This window comes from Urocitellus parryii, chromosome 1, assembly GCF_045843805.1.
Source record: "Urocitellus parryii isolate mUroPar1 chromosome 1, mUroPar1.hap1, whole genome shotgun sequence".
NCBI classification, from domain to species: Eukaryota; Metazoa; Chordata; class Mammalia; order Rodentia; family Sciuridae; genus Urocitellus; species Urocitellus parryii.
In genome coordinates, this window is record NC_135531.1 from 97,349,256 (window position 1) to 97,375,748 (window position 26,493).

The 26,493-nt window shown below is 40.4% G+C and overlaps 2 protein-coding genes across 6 annotated transcripts in view; both read left to right on the forward strand.

Moving 5' to 3' along the window:
- The window catches only part of Arhgap26 (Rho GTPase activating protein 26), a 416,502-nt gene that overhangs the window by 269,689 nt on the left and 120,320 nt on the right, over positions 1-26,493 (forward strand). The gene's annotated exons all lie outside the window — the stretch shown is intronic.
- LOC144255894 (coiled-coil domain-containing protein 25) lies at positions 12,156-14,190 on the forward strand. Of its 2 annotated transcripts, XM_077800960.1 has the most exons (2): positions 12,226-12,312; positions 12,365-14,190. In XM_077800960.1, exon 2 carries the CDS (start codon positions 12,401-12,403, stop codon positions 12,821-12,823), a length of 423 nt encoding a protein of 140 aa, XP_077657086.1. In that variant the 5' UTR covers positions 12,226-12,312; positions 12,365-12,400; the 3' UTR covers positions 12,824-14,190. The 2 variants fall into 2 exon arrangements, with proteins under 2 accessions (XP_077657084.1, XP_077657086.1); XM_077800958.1 differs by having other exon boundaries at positions 12,156-14,190.

The following is a 26,493-nucleotide window of genomic DNA, read 5'->3' on the forward strand; positions in this document are numbered from 1 at the left end:
CATAGGCATAAGTGAGCACTGTAAATTCAGGAGTTTTATCTAGTTCTCAGAAAATTCTTTGGCACCCTCAGGAGTTCTAAGGTTCCACTTAAACTAAATTCTCATTTACAGTACTGTCCTTATTTTAAAATCCAGCAGGAAGGGAAAGTTAACTTGGGATACAAGCTTTTGTATAATTCCAGTTTTCTCAGGTTCAGATTTACCCTAGGATCCGCCTGGGCTATTGTTCCTCTGGGTCACTTACTTAATGGTCAGCTTCCTTCCTAAGTTTTGGTTTCAGGGCCAATGCTTCTGGAAAACCCAGTGTTTACTTCTCTCATTACCTACTGTTTGCCTCATGCATCTCAGGCCTCTGGTTCAAAGGCCAGACATTCTGTATTGTGTATTTTTAAAAGTACTTGTTTGAAACATTCTCCAAAATTGATTTCCTTTAGCTCTGAGGGAAAGTTAAGACATTTTACATTTTAATCCTGAAGAAAAATTCATTCAGAGGGGAAAAAAGTCTTGGAGGGAAAGGATAAAAACTCCAAATCTCTAAAGCAAATGATTACTGAGGAGCATCTAAATCACAGACATGTTGGGCTTGTTTCAGACCTCAGAGAGAACATAAAAATTATAGGCAGGCCTGAACATATTTTTGTCGTTCCAGTTTAAATCTACTATGATAATTAGATTATTTTTCTATTTGGATCTTGGAATCTGGTATACAGTCTGAAATCATGTGTCTCAGAGCATGGTTAGAATCACCTTGGGTGCTTGTTTACGTTGGTATTTCTGGGCCTCATTCTGAGTCTACTAAATCAGACTCTACCTATAAATATCTATTTCTAATTTATTTTCCAGGCAATTATTATACAGTATTTTTGAGAACCACTGGCCTACAGAATGGGCCATATGTAAGGTATTGTAGATAAGAGAAATAGTGCTAAATAGAATATGGATTAGGATTAAGGAGGGTATTAGTGATAGAAAAAAGAAACTTAAACCTTCAAGTTCAAAAGGTTTTCTTGTCATGATCGAATTAGTAAAGAAAAAAAATCCTGTTTTGATTTTCCAGTATGTTGCAATTTGTCTTTGCATTAAATTGGGCTTTTAGGAAATGTCTTTGTTTGAAAATCCTGCATACAGCATTTTTTTTTATTTATATATGACAGCGGAATGCATTACAATTCTTATTATACATATAGCATAAAGCATTTTTAATTGTGAAAAAATCATCCCAAACTAGCTTTGTATCTTTGTGAAAATTGTTCTATATCATTTGTACCCTGGTTTTCTGAATTTCTAATCAATTGTGAGATTCTGTGTTTTTATCAAGTGGGCATGGAGGTGGGTACCAGTGACGAGAGAAAAAATTCCTCATCTTATAATTGTAGAAGGAAATAAGAGTAGATGAGTAATAAAGACTAATTTCATGGTAGTTTCCTGATGTTTACATATTATGATGACTCCAAGTATGTTGTGTATCCCCACACATACTGTTCATAGTGGCTCATCCTAACTTTATTACAGTGTTTGCATCTTGCAGGATGATTTCAAAGTACTCCCCATTCATCAGGAGTCGCTATTAAAAATACCTTTTCACAACTAGTTTTCCCAAAACACTTACTGAGAAGTAAATCTTAGTTTCTTTCCTTTTTTGGAGCAACTATTCCTTTGTTGCCTAAGTGTTGTGAGAGAGGCAGAGCCTTGTCTTGCTTCTCCAAGGAGGCATTGTATTATATGGGATGCCTTGGGCTGTAAGAAACAGAAAATCCAATTCAAAATGGCTTCAACAATAAAGGAATCTACTGTGTCACTACAAAAAAATCACAAGCGTTGGTTCTTTCTTGGCCCATGAAGGACTCAGGGTATTTCCTTGTTCCTGCTCAGCCAGTCTCATTGTAATGGCCATCTTCTCCTAGGATCACTAAGATATTACACTGTGTCCTCTGATACCAAGGCTGGTGAAAGCAGAGGAGGTATTATTTCTTCTTTGAGTCTCTTGAAAAGCTGTGAGGATACTTTTCCCAGATATTCTCCAGGAGACTTCCCATCACATCTCATCGGTCCAAAGCAATCACCTGCAAGGAAAAAGGACCCACCATGATAATTTTAGGCAAAACCTCTACCACTGAGCTACATCCCCAGCCCTCCCTGATAATTTTACACCAAAAAAAGTTTACTTGAGCCACTCATAGGAGGCAAGGACACTGGAATAAAAGCAGAGCTTCGACTAGGAAGCCCATAGTCTCTGCTGCAAATAATCTTAATAAAATACCCTCCATGGAAGAGCATTAAGTTTAGTGAATGATCTTTGCATAGTGTGCTAACTCAGTCAAGACTCGTGGGACCCCATGGCCAACTTGGGAGAAGAGATGAATACATTTGCAGTGTGGGCACACAGGCACTAAATTATGAGTTTGATAGTAGAAGGTAAGAGAGAGGAATTAAGAAGGCAAAACTGCCTTCAGTCCCACTGCGTCTTTCCTTTTTCTTGTTGGTATTTTCAGTACCCAGTTGTCTATGTTTATTTTGATCATCTGTTAAATGCTGTGAATTTCCAAAAAGAACAGAATTTTATTGATCACCAGAATCATGAAAACAAAACAACAACAACAAAAAAAAACATTGTGGGACCAACACTCAGTATACAAGTGAGAACTTATCAAAATGTATAGATTTCATTGGCAGAAATTTTCAAGGATTGAGCATCTAGAGGGTTGGCCTTTGTTTCATTCCTATGACTAAAGTCTGAGTTCTTCAGGTATCCCTGCTAAATAAGAAAATATATTTACATTTCCTTAATGATCTAGAAACAGTGGATTGAGTTCATGTGCAAATGCCAATGGTTGTAGAGAAAGTCACTGGAAGTTCTTTGACACCAATGAGGATGGGCAGGCTCTGGTAGTTAAGAAGCATTCCTTTAATTTCAGGGTCAGAATGAAAGGATGTGGGTAGTTGGGTGCATTGGGGCATTGCCTTTAGTCCTAGTGACTCAGGAGGGTGAGGCAAGAAGATTGCAAATTCCAGGCTAGACTGGGCAACTTAGTGAGAGCTTGTTTAAAAAAAGAGCTGGGCATTAACACGTATCTTATAGATACTCCAGTATTCCTTCTTTCATCCCAAGTCAGAAAGATAAAAGTTAACATAGTGATGAGCTGTTGAACACATGAAAAGAGCTAGTTATTTCTTAGCCATCAACACTATGCCAAACAAAATAGCGGAGGAACTTTACAAAGCACATTTAAAGCAAATAGTACTTTTGAGGTGATGACTTTCCAAGGTGGAAAGTTCCTGTGAGCTCCTCTGGCCGCCATCCCTCAGCCAGACAGGCTGGCTCGAAAACCTTTGTTCTCTAGTAATCACTGGACACCCTTCTGTTGCTAGTGCAGAATTGCATGGCTGGACCACTGGGGTGTGGCCTGACCTCATAGAGACACAATGACACATTCTCTGTTCCCGTTCCCATTTGTCTTCTCCCTCATCAACTCCACCCTGAAGGGATAGTTCTAGTAATTTGAACCCTTATCTCTCTCTTGAATCCTTTCACTTCTTTCTGTGTGCTTCACTAAGTCCCTAGTCTAAGCTGCCACGTCTTTCCCAGACTTCTTGCAAAGCCCCCTCCCTGGTTGCTGTGGCTCCCTTCCAGCCCACAGAGTGTCAGCCCTGCTGCCAGGGAACTTTGAAAATGGGCAGGTCTCAACATGTGATTCTTTGGCTTACTAAAACTTCAAAGGCATTTTTCCTACTGGTTTTAAGATAAAGCCCTGGATACAGCCCTACTGCATTGTTTGAACCCAGCACTTTCGCAAATCTTCAGCCTTATCCTATGGCTCTCAGGATCACCATTGTGTTCCTACTGTGTGACACACAGTAGATGCTCAGGAACATATGTTGAGTTGAAACATGAATACTCTCTTGACCATTTCTCCAACATTCTCTTCTCCTGCTCCATCTTCTTCCTTTGTGCAGTTCATTTTCTTTTTCCTGCCACGGCCCTTCCCCAGCTTCTGCCTGCCAAAGGCTACCTTGTTCAGGCTTTGGCTCACATGCCTCTGCCTATGAGATCCATTCCTGATTCAAGTGCCCTCTTGCTTACCTTAGCTCCCATGGCCTCTCTTGTTGCTCCCTTTTTAAAGGTACCACTGTCTACCTGTGGAACAGTTTGCCAGGTGCATCTCTTATTTAAACTACATTAGAAGCTCCCAAGGGATGGACAGTCTTTCTCCCATCTTTCTTTCTTTACCTAGAAGAGCTCTAGCTGGAGCAGCTCATGTGTATACTCTTTGCTGATATTTGCCCCACACGTTATTGTTTTAAAACTTTAAACAAGAAGCAAATACTTTGAAAGGGGTTAATTTTTACTTGAAATATTCCAGTCTCTATGCTGACAGTTGTCTGGAGCTGAGTAGAAACCAGAGCCTGTCTTCTGGGGTGTGCCTTCTCCAGTTTGCCTTAGCTCCACACAGTCAGGATTGTCTCTTGCACCTGGCTCACTTCTTACATCCGGCCCACTTCTAGCATCCCTCCTGCTTGGCTGTGTGTAGGCATGAAAGGGTTTTCAATCCCTAGCCAGCCTGTCTGCTTCACCCAAAAGAAGAGCCCAGTATTTGCTGATCACATAAATGAGCAAGCAAAATTGGGCTGGGAGAGTTACTTTCCTCACTTGGTTCTTTTTTTTTTTTATTCTCCTGAAAGACTTATTATTTTTGATAGATTGGAGGTCCCTGGAGGAAGCGGGAAATACTGCTTCCAGGCCTATTTATGCTTACAGGGCAGGGAAAAAAAAGTGTATTTTTTTTTTAAAGACTAAGAATGGATTCTCAAAGGACCTTCTCCAGCTATTTTTGGCAGAGCCAAAGGAAAATCTATTTAAAGGGACACTGCAAAGAGGACAACCGCATATTTTAAAGCAAACAGACAACTTAGCGCTTTAAATTAATGGAAATGTAGAAGAAGAAATCAGAGCTCACTCCTTATTTAGCCTAGCTGCCAGACTTTCACTTACTTTCAGCATAAGAATTTCTCTGGTCTGTGGCTTTCCATCCTCAGGGTTAGGAGAAAGAAAGATACAAGTTCAGTTTAAATTTTTTTTGCTTAAAAAAAAAATCAACAAAATTCTGAATTCAAGGAACTACATTTTTCCCACCCTGTGGAACGCCCATTCTCCAAGGGGAAATGCCTGACTTCAAGCTGTTAATCCTCCACAGTCTTAGGGCTTCTTTGATTTGGGCCTCTAGTTTGTTTTGAGTTGTTCCACTTAATGTTTGGATTTATTTTTTTCAATGACTTTGCTGTTTTCTGATTTGCTTCTTCCTTTTTTGAGCTCCAGAGTCATCCATGGAGTTTCCTCTCAAATTCATAGAGGAGGATTCTCTCTTTTCCATTTTTAGTTGCCACCCCTTTTTATTTTAGGGGTATTATAAGAGCAAGAGTATCAACAAATGTGACCATACCTTAGTTTCCACTTTACCAACACTTTGCAAACCATGGCCATGTTCCTCTCATGCATTGGCCAAGGAAGCAGGGTCAGTAGTCTCTCTTTTTAGACACTGGAGTCCTTTCTTGCCTTTTCATTATGCAGTGAGCATTATTAACCACACTTATTTTCTTACACTGACTGATTTTTCACCAATTCTTCACAACAGTTGTGGCTCCAGTGTGGCAGGGCAGATTTCCAGGTACTTGAAATGCATCTTTCCAGGCTGAGAGCACAGTGGTTAAGAGAGAACATTCTGCAGCCAGACTGCCTGATTTCATTTTGTTTCTCCTATAAATTTGCATGAATTACTTCTCTATTCCCAAGTTTCCTTATCTGAACACAGAGGTGATAAAAATTGTATTAGAAACTTTTAAATTAACTCACCAGCTTCTCTTGCTTCTCCTGTCTGTATTGTAGTCACCACGGCAGTGACCATTTCTCTGTGTCTTCTAGCTCAGTTTGTGCAGCCTGCTAGCTGGTAGCGTCCTGCCCACACCATGTGCCCCATGCTTCTTAGCCCTTACCCTCAACCCTCAGAGGCATGACACACGGATGGCATCCAAACGCCTATAGCCTGGAAGCCAAGGATGTTAAAGCGTTCCAGAGGGAAAGCCTTTGGCCAGTGGGAGATGGAGTTGGGGATCTGAAGTGGCTCTCTTTGACGATGGATCCAAGAGGATTGAATGTTAGTTCTTGAACAAGGTGGTAGCTATCTTCTCTCGTTCCTCCTGAGAATCTCCTCATAAAGTAGTATCTGAAAGCCTTCACATATTTCAGTCTCTTCTTTAGGGGAAACCTAAAGTAAGGCAATAATAGGACCTATCCTTTTAGAGTTGTGACAATTAATTAAATCCACATTAAATTCTTTTCTGAAGAGTATCTAGCATGAAGTCTACTCCTCTGTCAATGTTAACTTTAGTAATTTGTTTGAGAATTAAACTAAAAGGAGCCATTCTGCTGACTGGATGGGGCTCCTTCACAGTTAAGAAAAACCTTTAGGGCTGTGTGCTGAAAACAGTGCACATGCGCGCACACACACACACACATACAGCTTCCTTCTGCTTGGAAGATTCCCCCCTCTCCCCTTCTGTCTGTCTGTCTGTCTCTCTCTCTCTCTCTCTCTCTCTCTCTCTCTTTCTCTGCCTTTCTCCACCCACCCCATTTATTTTTGTTTTGCTATTGTTTTCTTGGCTGTTTGTGTGCATTTGGTCCAAGGGCTGAGCATCTCACCCTTCCTAGCAAAACATGAGCCAGCACAGGGCCAGCTGTTCATATCTGGTTTCAGGTCCCACCTTACACCAAGCCTCACACTTCTCTGTGAGGATTCAGGGCTCACCATGATTCAATGCCAGGTGGAGCAGAGCACCTGTAAGCTGAGAGGGGCTGACTTCCACAGGAGGCAGCTCTTCCTCCCCTTCCCTGCCCCCCTTGTATTCCTTGTATTTCCCTTCCCCCTTACCCTCCTGCTGCTTGGTGTTGCAAGGCTGATTTCATCTCAGAAGCAGCTGTCTTTGATGCAGTTTAATAATTCCTAATTTCCTGAAGGGGGACAACACGTTATATCTTGAAGACTTATCTTAGTCTGCATGGTCTGGAAATTTCCACTCATCTTTGTGATCTTTGAAATGCTTCTCTTCATGAGGGACTCTGACTTTCCTTCTGTGTGTCTCAGTTTCGTGTCCTCTCAGATGCATTCTTGGATTAAACATTACCATCCACTGTAAAAACTGCCCCTGCCTCCCAGTTTATCCACGAGTATGGTCTTCATGTGGATTTCCTTCCTGAATCACTGAAATTTGTAATGAAGTAGCAATCTACATTGTAAGGAAGGTTGTGCATATATTCAACATCATTCTGTTTTGCTAGATACTTTGTCTCTTTTGCAGTTTAACTCATAAAAGGGTTTGAGAAAGGTTTAGGGGCTAGGGATGTGGCTCAAGCAGTAGTGCGCTCGCCTGGCATGCATGTGGCCCGGGTTCGATCCTCAGCACCACATACCAACAAAGATGTTGTGTCCGCCGAAAACTAAAACATAAATATTAAAAAATTCTCTCTCTCTCTCTCTCTCTCTCTCTCTCTCTCTCTCTCTCTCTTAAAAAAAAGGGTTTAGGTGTGTGAACTGTGGTTATCAGTCCTTTCTGCTTTCTCACATGTACAGGAATATTTTTTTTTAGGCAGTTCACCATCCTGATTTAGTGTTTCCAATTTGGTATTATTAACTATAAGTCATTTTTTTCTGGATTCTATTCATTAAATTGTAGAGGAACCCAATATGATTGGTGTGATAGTATTTTGCAAGATATTCTGCACTTGATGGAGCAGAACATTGGGTTGAATAAAATAATTTTATTAAAGTCAGACCTTCAGTGAGAAAATGAGATACCTACCCTAGGCCTCAAAAAAAGAGTTGGTATATTAGTTTTTGGTTGTAAGCAACAGATGTTAACTATGGCTAATTAAAAGAAGGAAATTTATCAGATAGTTTCTAGGTCAATCGCATAATTGAAAGTTGAACCTTCAGACATTGCAAAGTAACCCCAAGTATCCTCCTGGGGCCTGGCATCCTACAGCATTTTCCTAGGCTATTGCCTCTTCTGTTGCTCATTCTGTTGCTCTCTGTTCCCATTGAAAGAGGACTTCTATGAGCAACTTCCACCAATATCCACAAACTTATACCTATGTTTCTACCACCCCTCTTCTGTGGTAGAGGAACAGGTAGTGTTCCTACCTGAAGGCAGGTAGGAAGGTCTCTGCCTCCCTTCCTGGGGCTCTAGAGCCAATCGATTCCCAGCTGCATCCATAGGATTTGGCTCCAGCGGTTTCCCCTTTTCTATAGAGTCTTCCCTCTATATAATTAACTCTTCTCTCTCTATTGACTCTTTTCCACCAGCACATAAACATGTGGAAATTTCTGCAATCCTTTAAAAACCAAGAAAACAGCCAGATGTGGTGATACACACCTGTAATCCCAGGAACTCAGGAGGATGAGGCAGGAGCATGGCAAATTCCAGGCCAGCCTCAGCAATTTAGCAAGGCTCTATGCAACTTAGTGAGACCTTGTCTCAAAATAAAAAAATTAAAAGGCCAGGGATGTAGCTCAGTAACAGAATGCTCCTGGGTTCAATTCTCAGTACCCATTCCCCACCAAAGAGAGAGAGACAGAAAGAAAGAAAAAAAAAAAAAAAAGAACTGTAAAGAACCTTTCCCAGGCCTGGGGCAGTGGCCCATGCCTGTAATCCCAGCAGCTCAGGAGGCTAAGGCAGGAGGGTTACAAGTTCAAAGCCAACCTCAACAATTTAGCAAGCACTAAGCAACTCAACTGAGACCCTGTCTTTAAATAAAATATATCAAAAAGGACTGGGGATGTGGCTCAGTTGTTGAGCATCTCTGGGGTTCAATCCCCATACTGAAGAAAAAGAAAACAAAAAGAAGAAAAGAAAAAAAGAAAGAAAAGAACTTTTCCAATCCCATTTCCCTTTCTAGACTACATAGTAGGAGACACTCAGAAATTATTTGTTCAATAAGTGAATGAAAGAGCGGAAGTTATCCAGGCAATTCATGATGTCCTACCTTTGCAGTGTCTCAGCTCCAACCCCTTAGGTCCTCATGTGACTCCAGTGCAGGTTAACATTCCTAGTTTAGAGTTGTCATGGCCTTTCTTGGGTAATGCCAGGAAGTGGTGGAATACTTAACTTTTCTTGATAGGACCTTATGTAATGGGAGAAAGGCACCCAGTTAGAAATTGTCTAAGGAAAAATTGGATGCCATTATTCAAAGGATTCTAGACAGGTATTCACAATATTCATGTTTGCTTAAATGCAGCCATAAAGAATCCTGTTTCACATTAGAAGCTTCAGGCTTTGGCACAAATATTAACTTTACGGGGGATCTTGTATGTGCCTGATAACCTTGTTATACACCATTATGTGGCTATGCAAGTGGATCTACCCCTGAGCCATAACCACAGCTAACTTATTTTTGTTTATTTTTCCAAAAAGAAAAAAAAATTCCTCCCAGAAGTCTTCATTTTAGGAAAGCTTCTTATAGAAAATAGGGCCATAATAATAAAAAATATAACACAACAAACATAAGCATTCAGATGTTTCTCTAATACCTGGTTACACAGCTTCATTCCCCAGAATGCTCGATTCTGTTTTTGCATGAGCTGGTACTTCACTCCTCTCACTGCATGTCTTTGGATATGCTCTGGATCCAGATTCATTTGCAGTAGTGTTTGTTGGAGTGAAGGTGCTAGCTTGGTTCACCAGCCCCGCAAAACTGGGCATAATTAAACATGTTTCCTTAAGTCACCAGGAAAATGGGGATTTTCCATACCTCTTAGTCCAACTGGCTAGTCATATTTTCTCATCCTCTGTATTGTTATTTTGATACTTTAAAAACTATACTTTCCTTCTTACTTAGAACTGTCACATAAACTGCTTTACATGCTACCTAATTATGAGGCTCCCTTTCTCTGTCACAGCCTAACTTACAGTGTCATTCTCCCTGGCCCTAGCCAGATGATTAATGAAGAAAAGAACAGTGGCAAAAAAATATAGATTATCCTTTCCTTGTCGTGGCATTAATGTAATGTGATTCCTGACATGAGTAGGCACATTAGAAATTATTTGACTCATGGTTGAGTCTGATCTTACTCAACTGAAACTTAAGGCCACCCTTGTATGTCTTGATGCTTTCTGCCACTTCAGATGTTCCCTTTAGCAGGTAGGGCAATCCAAAACTGAATTCCTAATAAACTAGTCCATGAAGGACCCAGGATGGTGCCTTATATTAAGAGATGACACAAATAAAAGTCCAAGTGAAGCACTTTCCATAGCAAAAAGTCTACATGTTAAAAGGACCTCCTCATACCCCTGTGTTCTTTGTGATTTGACTGCCTATGGAAAACTATGCTCTCCAGTGTCATCCATCACCAGGAGCCTCTCACTTAGCTGGCTTGGACAGAGTTAAGTGAGATAAAGACATGGTACCATCTGTCTGGCATCCTCATTCATTTCAACGTGTATTAATTCCTTTAGCCCTGCTATGGACTTAGCCAAATTGCTAATTATTTATTTCTATCAGGGGGCTGCAGGGGAGAACATTGGCCTAACATGCAGAGGTTCTTATCCTGCATGTTTACAAACTCATTTTATGCACAGCTTATAAGGCCTTCACTCTCTTCATCTACAAAATGAAAGGGATTCTTTTTTTATTTTTTAAAAGAACTATGTACACACACACACAATGCAGTCAAGGAAAACAGTCTACAAGGTAGCCACTGATATCCAAACTTTGGGTTTTCTTCTCTTGGCTTCTTTATTTTTGAATTTTTATATAATAACCATGTGTGCTATTTAAAAAGATATAATTATTTTTAATGAGAGGAGCAGTCTCTGACTCGGAACCCCTGAGACATCTAGGATGTTATGCAGCAGGTCTGGGTGGGACAGGACAGGACAGTCAATCCTCGTTATTCTGAGACAGAATCCCTTTTGTCTGCTTTGGTCTGTCTTGTCTGTTTCTCTGCTCATTTGCATCCCCGCACAGAGACTGGGCAGCAGACACCAGGAATGAAAATACTGGAAATGGTAAAACTTTATAAGTTGAAAGAGTTTTTGTGTTTGGTTTTGTTCAATTGATTGTTTCTTACTTTAAATAGTAATACTAATTTCTTGTAACTAAATCAATTTATTTTACTGACTTCCATAGCTATAATTAAATGTGAGCTTCATCCTTATATAGAACTAGTTTAAAAAAACAGAAGAATAAGGAGACTTGCTGCTTGTTTCTGCATTGTTTCTTTTTATCTTATTTGCAGGTACTATGAGGGTCTTTTTATCCATCTTAGATCTTGCTTTTCTCTTTTTCTTCTTCTCAGTATATCCTAGTTTGTCTGGTATCCTGTGATTTTTTTCATCTACCTTTTGGTCCAGATCTGCTGAGCAGTGAGACCTGCTGCTAGTTTTTGTATGACCCATGAAGAGTTTTTGTCTTTTACATTTCAAAGTAATTGAAAAGAAAAAAAAAACAAGAGAAATATTTCATGGCACATGAAAATTACATAGAATTCAGATTAGATTTTGGTGTTCATAAAACTTTATTGAAACAGAACTGCTCTCAGCTGCAATGGGCAGGTGAAAAAGTTGCAAAAGACTAAATATTTACCATTGACCCTTGAGAGAATATGTCTGCCCAAACTCCTATGCTAGAGACTTCTTTTTCACTGGATGTCTTAGAGCTAAGACCCGTTGAGATGTGCTAACTTATTCAACAGCTACTAGATTTCCTACTCATGCCAGATGCACAATGCCAGACACAATGAGCACAAGACCTTCCCTGTTAGGAGGCAGTAACTCACAGCCCAGAGAGGAGACTGGGCATGTCCACAGGTAAACCACAGCCCAGTGTAGGGTGCAGTTGTGGGAACTGGAGAGGAGCCTGACTGTGTGAGAAGGCAGGAAGTTAAAAGGTTATCATTTAAACTATAACACTAGAATTGTTCTATTTAGTTGTTACCTAGAATAAGAGTTGTCATAATTTTTATGCGTCTGCCTTTAGCATTTCAGTTGTACATAAAAATTATTGCTCTATAACAAGGACAACACTTTACAGTGTTAGTGCTATCTAAGTAAACATTGTATACGATGATTTGAATTTGTTATCATCAAAATATAAATGTTTCTGAGTCCTGCTGCTGGGTTCTGGGGTAGTCGCACGGCCGTCGGGATCATGGTGTTCTACTTCACTAGCAGCAGCGTTAATTCATCTGCTTACACTATTTACATGGGAAAGGATAAATATGAAAATGAAGATCTGATAAAGTATGGCTGGCCTGAAGATATTTGGTTTCATGTGGACAAACTCTCTTCAGCTCACGTATACCTTCGATTACATAAGGGAGAGAAAATAGAAGACATTCCAAAGGAAGTGCTGATGGACTGTGCCCACCTTGTGAAGGCCAATAGCATTCAAGGCTGCAAGATGAACAACGTAAATGTGGTATATACGCCGTGGTCTAACCTGAAGAAAACAGCTGACATGGATGTGGGGCAGATAGGCTTTCACAGGCAGAAGGATGTAAAAATTATGACGGTGGAGAAAAAAGTGAATGAGATACTGAACCGATTAGAAAAGACCAAATTGGAGCGGTTTCCAGACCTAGCTGCAGAGAAGGAAAGCAGAGACCGGGAAGAAAGAAATGAGAAAAAAGCCCAAATTCAGGAAATGAAAAGGAGAGAAAAAGAAGAAATGAAAAAGAAGAGGGAGATGGATGAACTTAGGAGCTATTCATCACTAATGAAGGTTGAGAACATGTCTTCAAATCAGGATGGCAATGATTCAGATGAGTTCATGTGAAAGGAGAAAAGGATTCTGAAAGCTGTGAATGCAGAGAATTTTGCGGACCTTGTGATTTCATCTATGTTCTAAATTATAAACAACAACCAAAATTCTGCCTTCATTCTACACAGATATTATTAATTTTGGATTTAAAAAATCCCTTTTTTTGCTGACAAAAAAAAGAACAGATATATATATATATATATTATAGTTGAACTTGAAGACAGCATATATAACTTTAGGAAAACAAAAATATTTTTGCCAGAACACGTCTCAGTACCTTGCGAGAGCTGACTGCCCTTGTTCTTGAGATAGACTTTAGAGTAAACCAACTCTGAAAAGTATTTTTGTGGCTGTGGTTCATCCCTGAAAACAGATGTCTTGAAATGCTTTTCATAGCCTAAAATACCTTCACTTCTGTTAAGGAGAATGTGTTGGTGGGCAATTCAGGCCAAGATTCTCCCACTCCCAATTTCCTGATTAGAAAAGCAGAGGTTTGAAGGTGATAGTGATATTTCAAAAGATTGCTAGCTTCAACATTCTCATTCCCGCATGTCGTCAGTCTGTTAGTGTGGTGGTCCTCAGCTTGTCCCAGCTCCTTTGTTCTCCTCCCTTTTTTGAAGTGAGGGCCTTCATCTTCATAGCATCATATTGAAAGAAATAGTTGGTCTAAATCAGGTTTTGCCTTGTGCACCTTGCCTGAGCACCAAGTAATCCAAGCTACAGGTGCGACAACTTCTAGGCTCCATTTCTCCACGCTGAGGGGGACCAGAGGGTGCTCTGTGAACTGAGTGGGAGATACAGGTTACCTGATTTTTGTCTTGAAATTCAAGATGAAGCAAAAATACACATTGAATTATCAAGCATTTTCCTAGCCAGCCAAGTAATTTATGTCCTTACCTTGAAATAATAATTATTTTTGACTTTTAACCTTTGAGATTGTATCTCTCAGTTACAGGCTCCTAACTTAAGTAGCATTACTACTCAGCTGAAACGCTCGCTTCCCATTGTGATTCTGACCAGAAGATACATTTTTTATTGACACGTGTAAGGCGGGAGTGACAAGACAAAACAGTGAAAGAGCCTGCAGGATCCCCGCTTGAAGATTGTAACACCCAGAACCCTGCCTGGTGCTGTTATTCTAACTCGTCAAAAGTGACTTTCAGCAAACCTTGTAGCTGCCTAGCACTTTGGAAGTGTGGGTAAAACCAGAAGACATTTTCTTTTATTCTAAGTTGGTGTATGGGCTTGATCTGGAAAATTCCTGAGGCATAACTCATTGGCCAAATTTTGAGGGGTATGAAAATACCAGAGGTCAGTGTGTGGGCATGTGTGTCTAATGTTTTAGACTGGAGTTCTGTGATTAAAAAATTATAATAAAGTATTGTTTTTTTTAAAAAAAAAAAAAAAAATATAAATGTTTCTTTGAAGAATCACTATTGGCTAGCCATACATGAGCAAGAGAATAGATTTTTAGGTTAAAACTGCAATTTTAACTTACTTTGAGTTTTTTAAAAATATTTCTCTATACATTTAACAAAAGCTAGACTACTATACTAGGGATGTTTGCTTTTTAAATAGAAAGAAGAATGGGCCTATTCAAGATTTCCTGAATCGTAATTGGGGGTTGGGGGTGAGAGGAACAGCAAGGATCTCTGTTATTTATAAGCTTCCAAGTGATTTCTGTTTATATAGAAGTCTGGGCCATACTACTATGGATAATGTTGACCAAAGATACATCTTCAAAGTTATTATTGATTTTATTTTTAAATTTTATCTTTATTTTTGTTTTTATCTATTTGGGGGGTACTGGGGATTGAACCCAGGTTCACATCCCCAGCCCTTTTTATTTATTTTTTTTAATTTTGAGACAACATCTCAGTTGCTTAGAACCTCACTAAGTTGTTGACTGTATTTTTCAAACTGTTTTCTTTTCCCTATCATCCTTCTCTGTCTTCCCTGACATAGAGCTTTTTAAACTTCCTCAACGCAGTGTGAAGGAATACATCTGATGTCTCAAAACTTGTCCTCCCTCTTCTATTCCTTTCCTTTTCATTTTGGAAAAAAAAAAGGCAAAATATACAAAAAATAATTTGAGATACATTTATACACACATGTATAAACATATTCGTATGTTTTTCTCTAATTTTTCATATACATTTGTGCATGTATGAATATTTATATGACAGTTAACATTTATCATATTTGCTCTCTCCCCTGATGTTGACATTGAAATCCTCTTTGGTATCCTCACCCTCCTGTCATTCCTGTTGCCTTCCAGTGGAAAGTATTAACATGACTTTTTAACTGTTTTGATACTTTAAAACTGATATTTTGTGTGTGTGTCCAAGCAGAGGTCATCTCATATTTATGTATGTCATAATTTCCACTAATGGTGTTGGGGTGTGCTTTATCAGCTTGTGTTTTTCACTCAATTTTATCTTTTCGAGATAACTGCTAGCTCATTCCTTTAAGTGCTGTGTAAGTATGCCAACATTATTTAATCCCTTTCCCCACTGACGAACACATAGAGTTGTTTCATTTTTCTGCCATTACAGACAATGCTATAGTGAACATCCTTGTAAACATCCCTCCGTGCATGTGTGAGATTTGGTAAGATACATTCCTAGAAATGGAATTACAAGGATGTACACAGCTTCTGTTTTTCTTGATATTGCCAAATTATTCTCCACAATGACTGAATCTGTTTATATACCTAACATACTTTTCATTTTGGCCTGACAGCTAGATTTAGAGACAAAATACTTGGGAGGGCACTGCCTTTCTCCCAGGCAGTGCCCTGAGCTCTTTGAATGCGTAAAGTATGTAGGAGTCGTTAATTGCCATTTAACTTGAATTGTAAAAGATGTAAGCAGGTTAGCTAGGCTACAGGGGTTAGAGTGGAGGTGGATGGAATGCATTCCAAGCCAAGAAGTAGAACATTTTGGCTGAAGGCCTAGAATATCAGGGAAGAAAAAGAACCAAGGAACCAAAGGGACCAATCTCTTCATAGAATTTGATTCACAGGGCTGGTATTGAACCACCCAGAGAGATCTGACATAGAAACACCTCGGCTCCTGACCTTCTTGTTGTCCTTGCTGGGGCTTTAGCAGATCCTGTTTATTCTAAAATGTGGAGGCTCTTAAACCTCTGCCAAAGGCCTCCCTAAAGAAGCCCTAGTTCCCCAGGCGCCCAGCAGCAGCAGACACAACTCTCCATTGCAGATGATGGGGTTCCTGTCTAAACAGTCACCATGGCTATACAGTGCCACTTTTTCTGACTTGCAAAGATGCTGAGGCCCTGCTGGTATCTTTGTAGAAGTCTCTGTAGATTAGTCTGAAATTTCTGGGTAGGATGAGGAATTTCGAAAAGTGAACTGTGCAATCAATGAAAAGTCTCCTTGACTTAGTGTGTGTAGCCATCTGGACCACCTAGGGGGCTTGAAGATTAGAACCACTTGCTGCTCTGTAGCCTCTCAATAAAGAGAGAAGGAACTCCCATTGTTGGTGCCTGGGCTCCTGTTTCTCTGGGTGCAAGCTGAGCATGTCTCCCAACCCTGCTTTCCAGGAATGTGCTTAAGCCCCTGATCGCCTCTGGCCTCTGCTGCTGTCCACAAGGCAGTCAGTCTTTGCATGCTTTCTCATATGTTTTACCACCATTGAAGTGAACCAAAACTACTGTATTGTACCATCTGCGAATGACAGGAAGATGGAAGAAAACAAAACCAGCAAGCTAGCTAGTGAAGAAAGAAAAATCTTAACAGAGGTTAAGTTCCTGAGTTACTCAGCCAACAATGTTATAGTAGCTCAATAAAAATGAAGTTTAGGGCTGTGAGTGTAGCTCAAGGGTAGAACACTTACCTAGTAAGCATGAGGCCCTGGGTTCCATCTTCAACACTAAAAAATAAGAAAGAAAGAAGTACAGATGTAGTCAGTTTGGATTCCAAGGTGATGGGTTAGCAGGGCTGGACCTAGGTGAGCAAGAGAGACTGACACACAGGAGCAGAATCAAGGAAACAGTAACCTGCAACAAATTTGAGAGTGAGAGTCTCCCTGAATTTCCATACAGGCATCTTTCTTGCCTCACCACATCCTATCCTTGGCTGGGTTTAAATTCCCATTTGGGTCTTTTTGATAGTATTTTGACTTTGGTTTCTTCCTCTCATTCCCTCAGCTATGGACAGTTGATAGTGCTAGGATATTATTTTCTTCAGCCTGTCTTTAGTTTGCTATTTCAGACTACATCTTTAATTTTTTTAGCAATCATTGGGAAGAAAGGGCATCAGATACAGAATTTTGATTTAGAGAAAACTTTGCAGGATTGTGTTGCTACTTATCATGGATAATTGAACAACCACCCCCACCACCACCACCACTTACACACCATTAACATCAATAAGTAAAAGCTGGCTCTATGTAGGACTGGGGCAAAAACAAACAGGAACAGGTGGGTTTGATTTGCTTAGGAACTGGAAAAGCAACTTTAGAAACTTTCTTAGCATCTGCACTCTTTGAGTTCATAAGTGCTTTTTTGAAGGCTGACTAGTGGAACAGGTGGTTGTGGAGGCATGGCATTTTTGTGTCTAAGAACCAGTCTTGCAGTCATGAACATAATCTCCTGTACAGGCTCTGCAAATGCAAAAACTCAAAGGCAATTTCTAGCTGAATTGGGCAAGAACAATTTTGGGAAAGACTCAGAGGTTATCAATTTATCACAGGTTTAATATTTTCGTTGGTTTTTGCATAACCAATTCACAGAATAGTTTCTCTCCTTTGTTGGGAGTTGTTATGGTTTGGATCTAAAAATGTCCCTCAAAGAGCTCATGTGTTAGGCAATGCAGAAATGTTCAGAGGTGGAATGATTAGATTATGAGAGCTGTAACCTCATCAGTAGACTAATCCATTTGGTGGATTAATAATTTGAATGGACTATCGAGTGGTAACTATAGGCTAGTGGGGCCTGGCTGATGTAGGTAGGTCATTGCAGCATGGTCTATACTGTATCAGTCCACCCCTTCCTTTTTCATTCTCTGCTCTCCAGCTGCCATGAGCTGAGCAGCTAAGTTGTCCTCTGCCACCACCCTCCTGCCATGCATAACACCATAAATGGCAATTGCACATCTGGCCTCATGTGACAGGTCACAGTCAAAATGCAATCTCATTGGTATAAAATTACCTTTAGGCTCTGTGTATAAGGTGTATGTGAAACGTAATTTAATATTTAGCCTAGGGGCCCATCTCCAAGATATCTCATTATGTACATACAAATATCCACAAATCTCCCCAAGTTGGAAATTTGAAGCTTAACATTCCAAAGATTTCAGATCCTCAACCTGTACTAAGAAATGTACACATCTGAGTGGAAGTCAATTTGGAAACAGCAAAGGCTGGGAGGGCATCAGGGACCTATCTAGTTGGACAACAGAACAAGTTAGATGGCGTAGGCCTACAGAAAGAAACCATTTTCTTGATCCCCATATACCTTGAGGTAAGCATGTCCTGCTTTGCAGACTGCTAGAGCAGAGGCCTCCCACCTTGCAACTTCTCTGTTTTTATCCTCCAGAAGTATCTGTAAACACCTTCACTTACAGCCTTTGCTTTAACTTTTGCAATCAGGCTGACTCTTTGCTCTTTGCACTTAGTGTGGGAGAAAGTCATAGGGATCACCCAGGAAGCAGGGTTTGCCATTCAGAGTGAGCCATGCTGTGTAACTAATTTGATTATCACATTTAACTGAAAACACCTGCAGGGTCTGCAAGACTGACTACAGCCGGCCTTGTATTGTCAGCCCCAAACAAACCCTTCTCACTGTCAGAGTGGATTAAATGAATGTGTTTTTAAACATCTGTGCCTTTGGGGTCTGCATCATCTCTGTGGCTCCTTGGGATAGAACTGGGGTGCACAGAAAACCCGTTTTGTCTTTGGATTCTTCCCTACAGCCTTAGCATGGAGGAATTTGTAGAAATTGATCCAGTGGCTCACTGTGCCCAAGGAAAGTGATCTTGTTTGGTGCGAGTTTTGTAAGCCCTGAGGGGAACCTAAGATGCAGAATTCTCCTGGTACCCAAAGCCCAGGCTCATATTACCTCATCTTTTGAAAGACCAAGCCTGCTATCATGTAGCTCCAGGGCATCTGGAAGGAGATGATATAAAGTAGAGTCTCAGGAGCATGATCTATCTCTGGGTAATGGTAGACCTTGAAATACTGAAACAAGTTCAGATGGCTCATTAGGTTTTTTTGTTTTTATTGTTTGTTTGTTTGTTTTTTGCCTGTAAGTTGGGAGTTAGCCTGGTGTTTGTAGATCTGCTAGATCTTTCACTTATTCCTTCTTCAAGGAATGGGATGTCTGTCATTTGCCAAAGCCGTTTTGGGAACTGGGATACTGCAAAGATCAAGACAAAGTCCTTACAATTCTGAAGCTTAAATTTTAATTGAGGAGAAAGATAATTCACAAGTATTCATTATGCATTTACTCTGTATTTATGATTCATGAATATGATGTTTTTTTTTTTTAAAGCTATGGCATAAAAATATAGGCTGTCTTAAAAAGAACATTTCTTGGGCTGGGGATGTGGCTCAAGCGGTAGCGCGCTTGCCTGGCATGCGTGCGGCCCGGGTTCGATCCTCAGCACCACATACCAACAAAGATGTTGTGTCCGCCGAGAACTAAAAAAAAAATATTAAAAAGAACATTTCAGGGAATGTTAAGTGTTCTGGGTTAGAGTAAGTGGTTAGAGTTGGGAGTAGGCAAGGGATTGTGTTAGAGCAAGTGGTCAGTGAAGTCCTCTTCACAGAGGTGACTTTAAGGATGCTACCTGGAATGAAGTGAGAGAGCAAACCATGTGAAGGGTAGTCAAAGGTTCTCCCATGAAGAGCAACAGCAAGTACAAAGACCCTAAGCAAGGAATCTGCCTGGTATGGAAACATGCTTGGCTTATTCATGGAATAATTGGAAGGTCAATATGATACGAGTTGAGTTGAGAGAGCTCAGCAGGAACCAAACCAGTTAGGGTTTTAGGAGCCAAGGAAGAAGTTTGAATTTCATTCTAATTGTGGTGGAAAACCATTGGAGGGTGCTGAGGGATTGAGTGATATGATCTGGGTTTTTGTTTGTCTTGTTTTTTTTTTGTGTGTGTGTGTGTGTGTTAACCTTAGTCATTGTTGAGAGTCTTTCAAGGGGATTCTCTGTTGCTGTCTGCTAAATGGGCCAACTAGGGACAAGAGCAGAATTGGGGAGATCAGCCGGGAGGCCATTGCAGTAGGGAAGTTGATGGGACACTGGGGCCTGGCCTAGGATGATAATGGTGGAAATACTGAGAAGTGGTCAAAGTTGAGATTAATTTTTGAAGGCAGGGGCAACGGGATTAACTGATTGCCTAGATGTGGTATGTTGGAGGAATCAAGGATGACTTCTGGGTTTTTGACTCAGCTTGCCGATGGGGAAGAAGGGAGGTGTTGTTCTGTTTTATTGGGGTGGTGGGGTAGCGGGGTGGTAGGTTTGAGGAGTGAAGAAAACCAGGAGGAGTTCAGTCATGAGCTCTCAACATAGATGATTGCTATCAACCTTTAAACTGAGGAGACCTTCTGTAAATCACTTGAGACCTTCTGTAAACCACCTGCTGTTCGTGTATAAAGTAGGGAGCATAATAAGACCTCATAATAGAACATAATAAGACCTCATAATAAGAACATAATAAGTCAAGGTCACACTGTGAAGATTGAATTTATGTGTGCAAAGTGCATGCCCAGTGTCTGGCATGGAGCAAGGGTTCAAAAACAGCACCTTTTACACCAATAACTTGTGTATTTTCTGGGAGTTTTTGATATTGTGAAATACTGTGCTCTCTGCTGTACATGTTGGGGTCTTTCTTTACTTTTTATAACTTCTGTTGGTATCTGTTGCTGGCTCTCTGCTTGCTGTTAATGTCCGGATTGCTTCAGCCTCGACACTTACTCCAATCCCCAAGAAAGTAGTCTTGCCACCCTGAAAGTGTTAGGAGAGTTCCTTCAGGGTGAATGAACTGAGCATTCTCTCTTTGCTGTCTCAAGAATATGGAGCTATCTTTATTATTGTCATCCAGAGAGAAAAGTTCCTGTTATTATTTTCCCTGTTCAAAAATAATTAGGGATGCCAGGCACTGTGACGCATGCCTATAATCCCATCAGCTTGGGAAGCTGAGGCAGGATGAACAAGAGTTCAAAGTCAACCTCAGCAACAACAAAGCACTAAGCAACTCAATGAGACCCTGTCCCTAAATAAAATACAAAAAAGGGCTGGGGATGTGGCTTAGTGGTTGAGTGCCCCTGAGTTCAATCCCCTGTACCCCACCCCCCAAAAAATATCATTAGGGATAACTGTTTATGCCCAAGAATTTCTGAGAAGCATAATAATCCAATAATAAAATCATTTTGCATTTATTGAAGATCTAGTATGTGGCAGGTGCGTTAGATACCCAGTGCCTTCTATTGTTGCAAGAATCACCAAAAGAAGATATTGGGGTTTTTAATTTATGGAGAACATTGAGATTCAAGGAATTACATAAGTTGCCCAAAGTTATACTGTTCCCCATTTCAAAGTCAGGATTTGTACCTGTGTTCTTTTTTGGAAGGAGATGCTAGGGATTGAACCCAAGACCTTGTGGATGCTAAGCATGAGCACTACCACTGAACCACACCCTCAATACCTGAACCCTTGTTCTCAGCCAATTCCCAGTCCTATTTTTTTCTCACTGTACTGAAGCCACATGTGCATGTAATTATAGCTCTGAAACCAAGACAATGGGAGCTGGTCTTTAAACAGACCTCCTCTTCTAATATGTTGTATTTCCTGTTGAATTTCCAAAAACGAGACTATTCCACTTCAAATCACAAAAGCCTAAGTGATGTTTTTCCCATGGTGGTTATTAAAATTATTTTTCTTTTTTTTTTAACTGAGCTTTACAAGTTTTGAGTATAAAAATATAGGGGAAAGGTTGATCTTTCTCTCCTTATTTGGTAGTTAAATATTTTATTGTGTTCCTTAAGATAAACAGTCATCACTGTGGAGTGTACATTTTATTAGACTGTACCTATAAGCTCCAGTTCCTAAGAATCTGGGCAGAGCATAGTCAGCAGTTGAAGGCAGCCTCATTGTCCTGGGAGAAGCCAGAACTAGAATTTTTTTCTATTTTTTTCCCCCTCCTAGGACTGCATTGTACCAAGATGTGACCTAGGGCACATTATTAGTGATCTAAACTATGGCCAATACCCACCTTCCTTGGGAGGCTAGTTCACCATTTAAAATAGTTCTAAAATTCTGGCTTCTTTTACTTTAAGTGTACATTCCAGTAATTTGTCCAGTGAGTTTTATTCTTGTCAGATTTATCTCTGTGTCCCTTTTCCCCCTTCTCTCCACTCTGATGTCCCTTGTGAGGTAGGAGATCAAGTTGTCTGCGTATCCCCAGCAGCTAGTCTGTTGGCCACATCATAGGTGCACAGTAAGTATTTTTTGAGTTGAGAAGAATCTCTCCTTTATAATTCTCAAACTTCTTACTCTCTTACTTCTTATCTCCAATTCTGTATCTCTTTATCCCATCTTATATCTTGGGATTTAATGTCTCTGATAAGAAGGCCTTGAGATACTTTATAGGCAGAGGACCAGTTTTAAGTCATTAAATATGATAAAATCATGGCATGATTTTTACAGCAACTATTGTTCTTCAAGGTAAGATGAGACGTGTTAGCTCTTTCCATCTCTACTTGATTGAAATTTATCTTGACAGTTTCTAGCTGTCCATCTTATTGACCTTTCTATGTTTACCACCAGCCCAGTCTATCCAGATACATTCAGATTATAGTGAAAACTCTAATCGAATGGGAATTTGACAGCCTAAGAAAGGCTGCTGTTAATGACCTGGCTGTGGGGAATAGATTAATTTGGGGGAAATTTAGGTTCATAGTCATGGTCACAATAATCCCCATCATTAAAACTTAATCCTTTTAAAAATTAAAAAAACAATACTTTCCATCAAATGCCACTAAAGAGGAAAAAGAGAAAAAGAAATGAGAATGAGACAGACTTGGCTGGCAGGGCCCTGCCATGAGCTCTGGATTCTCGTCAACTTGTGCTGATTGATTTGTGATGGCTCATAGAAATGTATTAGGAATGCATGGAAAAGCTCTGCACTCCCTTTGGTTGCCTTGAGCAGACTACATGGAGTGTTTATGGGAAATTTGGCAAGAGAGCAGGGAAAGGTTTATGGCCTGACTTTCTGCAGATGGGGAGGGAGGTGTGTTTTTAACCAAAAGGGAGCTCTGCCCCTCTCTTGCCCTACTTAAAGCTGAAGTCTGCCCTTTCCCACGTGACAGACATGGGTGCACTGAGTAGACCTGGATGCTGCTTCCTCTCAGGACTTGCCTGTCTCCACTCCACTCCAAATTCTGCTGCCTCAGAAAAAACCAGCTGCTTGTGTTGCCCACTTAGCCATCTCTACCTTTGCTCAAGCCAATATTTCTATCACAAAGGCTTTCCACATGGTATAGTGTGTTTCCCCCAAGCCTTGCATTATGCATACTGTGGCCTTTGTCTCTGAAACACTGGATTGACTCGTTTTCTTCCTCTCTGTTATAGGGCAAGCTCCTTGATGGCAGGCCCATGTTTGTCATATCATTTGTCCCATGACACTCAGCCTGGCCTGCTTCACAGACCATCTTGTGGGAGAGAATGGGAGAGATAAGCCCCATATAAACAGATGTTTTTACAAATAGTGGCAGGGCACTGGGTCCCTAATTTGGGGTCAAGAGAGGTGGGTTATCTAAAGGATTAGTAGAAATTAGTTGAGTAAAGAGGGGACAGGGGACAGAGGCTTCAAGATAATGTGTGAGGTGAGCAGTATAGTTGGAGTACAGAAGGAAAAAAGCCAAGGTGGAAATAAAGCTGTCCTTGTCCCAGACTTGGAGTTTGGTGACAGCATATACAGAGTGCCCCAAAGCTTTTGTTCAACTAAACCAAGTGTTTGCCCCTTCGGCTGGATTTGAATGAATGCCACAAGTTAGTTCAGAATTCCCAGTCCTGAAATGGCTTGTGGGTACAAGGGTGGAAGCAGACCCCCTAACCAAAAGAATTCCCTGAATTTCAGTTCACTGGAATCCATCTTGGTTGCTCAGATCATCTTACCTTTTTTTTTTAATGGTTTCCTGTAAAATGTCAATAACTTTGGCTATACTTGTCCCAGTTGTGCAAGGAAAGTCTTAACCTCCTAAGGCTGATAGATTGCTCATCTATGATTATCACAAAGAACAAAAGATGGAATTCTTGATGTCATTTTAATCTTGGGTTGCAAGAGCTGGCCAATATACAGCTTCTATAACCTATACAGACAAAGAAGTTTATTTTTGTTGGAAGAACGTTTATCTCTCCAGAGTATCTGGAGAAAGAATTGTAAAGCTGGATGGAGCCTAATTCTGAGAATTAGGAAGCAGTCAGTGCCTTCTGGCATTGCTCAAATGACGCAAATCACTGTTGGTCACTTATCTAGAATTTTGACTATGGGGGAAATAAACTTGGGCCTCCATCTTAACTTTTAATGTGTGGTATAGGAAACTTTGGCCAGCACACCTAGGTCCCTAATGTGATGAGAAAATAAGAGATTACAGTCTCAAGGAGCTATAAATCTTAACTCTGGTTCCTTTTACATCAGGTTGACTTAAGAGTGAACCACTTACTGAAATAGGGTTATTAGCTGGAGATTGAGCCAATCTTCCTTGTATTTTTCAAGATGTTTCCTGCCCTTCCTACCACTTTCTGCTGCCACTAAGATGCTTCAAGTATGCACTCTGTTGTGCACCCTGAGCCTACATCATGATTCTGCTCTCTCACTGGTGTGTGTGGGGGTCTTTATTGATATCATATATTTAGTGCATCTGCCTCAATGCAGTCTGCTGAATTTTACGAGCTTGCTGGGTCATGTTCCAATAAGTTTCCCAAGCACTAAATAGAGTGTTCAGCAGGATCCTTGGCATTGTGACCCATATGTGTTATCGGGGTCCTCAGATACACTGTGCTTTAAGATGTATGCAGGATCCAGAGGGCAGTCATGACCCTCCATAAGTGTTCAGATCTCCCTAGCAGTGAGGGCCCTGTGAAACATCAAGGTATTAATATGATTTATTTTTTCCTTCTTTTTTATTTTATTTATTTGCATATATTTTTGTTACTGGGGATTGAATGCAGGGGTGCTTTACCACTGAGCTACATCCTCAGCCATTTTTTATTTTTTATTTTGAGGCAGAGTCTTGCTAAGTTGTTGAGGGTTTCACGAGTGGCTGAAGCTAGCCTTAAACTTGCAAGCCTCCTGCCTCAGCCTCCTGAGTCTCTGGGATAACAGGCATGTACCACCACACCCAGCTATTATGATTTCTTATATGCTCATATTAAGGTATTGCAAGCCTGCCTTGTTTCACATTGTGAGGAACCAGAGCTGTTACCACTTGTGCTATAAGAGTTGACTCTTTCCTTGGAATTAAAGGAATCTGCCCTGAAGCAACTATAAAAGGATGAGTATCTAACTGTGTGTTTGTTTTGAAAGCATTTTAGTGCCAGGAAGGTGCGCCTGGTAAAGTTCAGGGGACTAGAGTCCCTCCGCACCCTCTGGTTACTCATGACCAAATTTAGTACATCCCTGGCCCTAGAATCTTTGGCGCTGTGCTCCTGGTGCCCTCTCCATTCCAGCCACAGTGGCCTCCTTTGAGTTTCTTGGACATGTCTACTTGTCAGGGACTACAAGGCTTTTCTCTCTTACCTGGGCCAGAAGACTCCTCCCTTATTTAATTAACCCCTAGGATTCTTTAGAACTGTGAATGCTTCTAGTCACAGGTCACCTGGGAAGCTCCTGAAAATGTAGATTTTTTTTAGTAAATCTGGAAGGAGCCTGAGATCTGGCTTATCTAACAAGCTTTCAGGTGAAGCTGGTCCAAGCCGTCTTCAAGGAATCCTTCCTGGGTCCTGAATTAAGTCAGTTTCCTATTTCCCATGCTTCTGATATTAAATACCCTTCTTTCATATACACTTTTCACAACTGCTTATTTTCTTTTATTTGTCATTTTTCTGATTCACCTTTATCTTTTCTGCTAAGTTTTAAGCCTGATGAGTACAGGGACCACCTGTGATGTTTATTCACCCTTTGGTTCTTAGGGCCTTTCACAGTGTGACACATAGAAAGGGCAGGTAAATATGCCTTATGTTGGCTTGTGACAGATTGTTTGATTACATTGGTCCAAGATGCCATGGAGGTCATTAAACTTGGGTTTAGCCCAAATTGTAAAAATTTGGTCATGGTTTTCATTATTTTCAAGGAAAGGGTCTCCTGGAATATTTAAATTTCATATGAAGCCCAAAGAACCTAATCTTCAATTAGGAGGGGAAAGAAACACCTCATGATAGCACGTATCTCTTAGTCTGTTCTAGAAAGAGGATTGTGCTAGATCAGTTGGACTTGACTTGTGGTTTTCAAGGTACTCTGTTATTTTCCTTTTCTTTGAACATTATTTTTTTAATTGATGTGAAATTCATGTGCAATAAATTAATCATTTTAAAGTATACAATACTCTGGCATTTAGCACATTGGCAGTGTTATGCAACCTTCACCTTTATCTATTCCAAACATTTTCATTACACCCAAAATAAACCCTGTTCAAGGCACTATATTCTTA

Bases quoted from the DNA above. Each gene is read 5' to 3' on its own strand.
- LOC144255894 (XM_077800958.1), top strand. From the start codon at position 12,197: ATGGTGTTCTACTTCACTAGCAGCAGCGTTAATTCATCTGCTTACACT.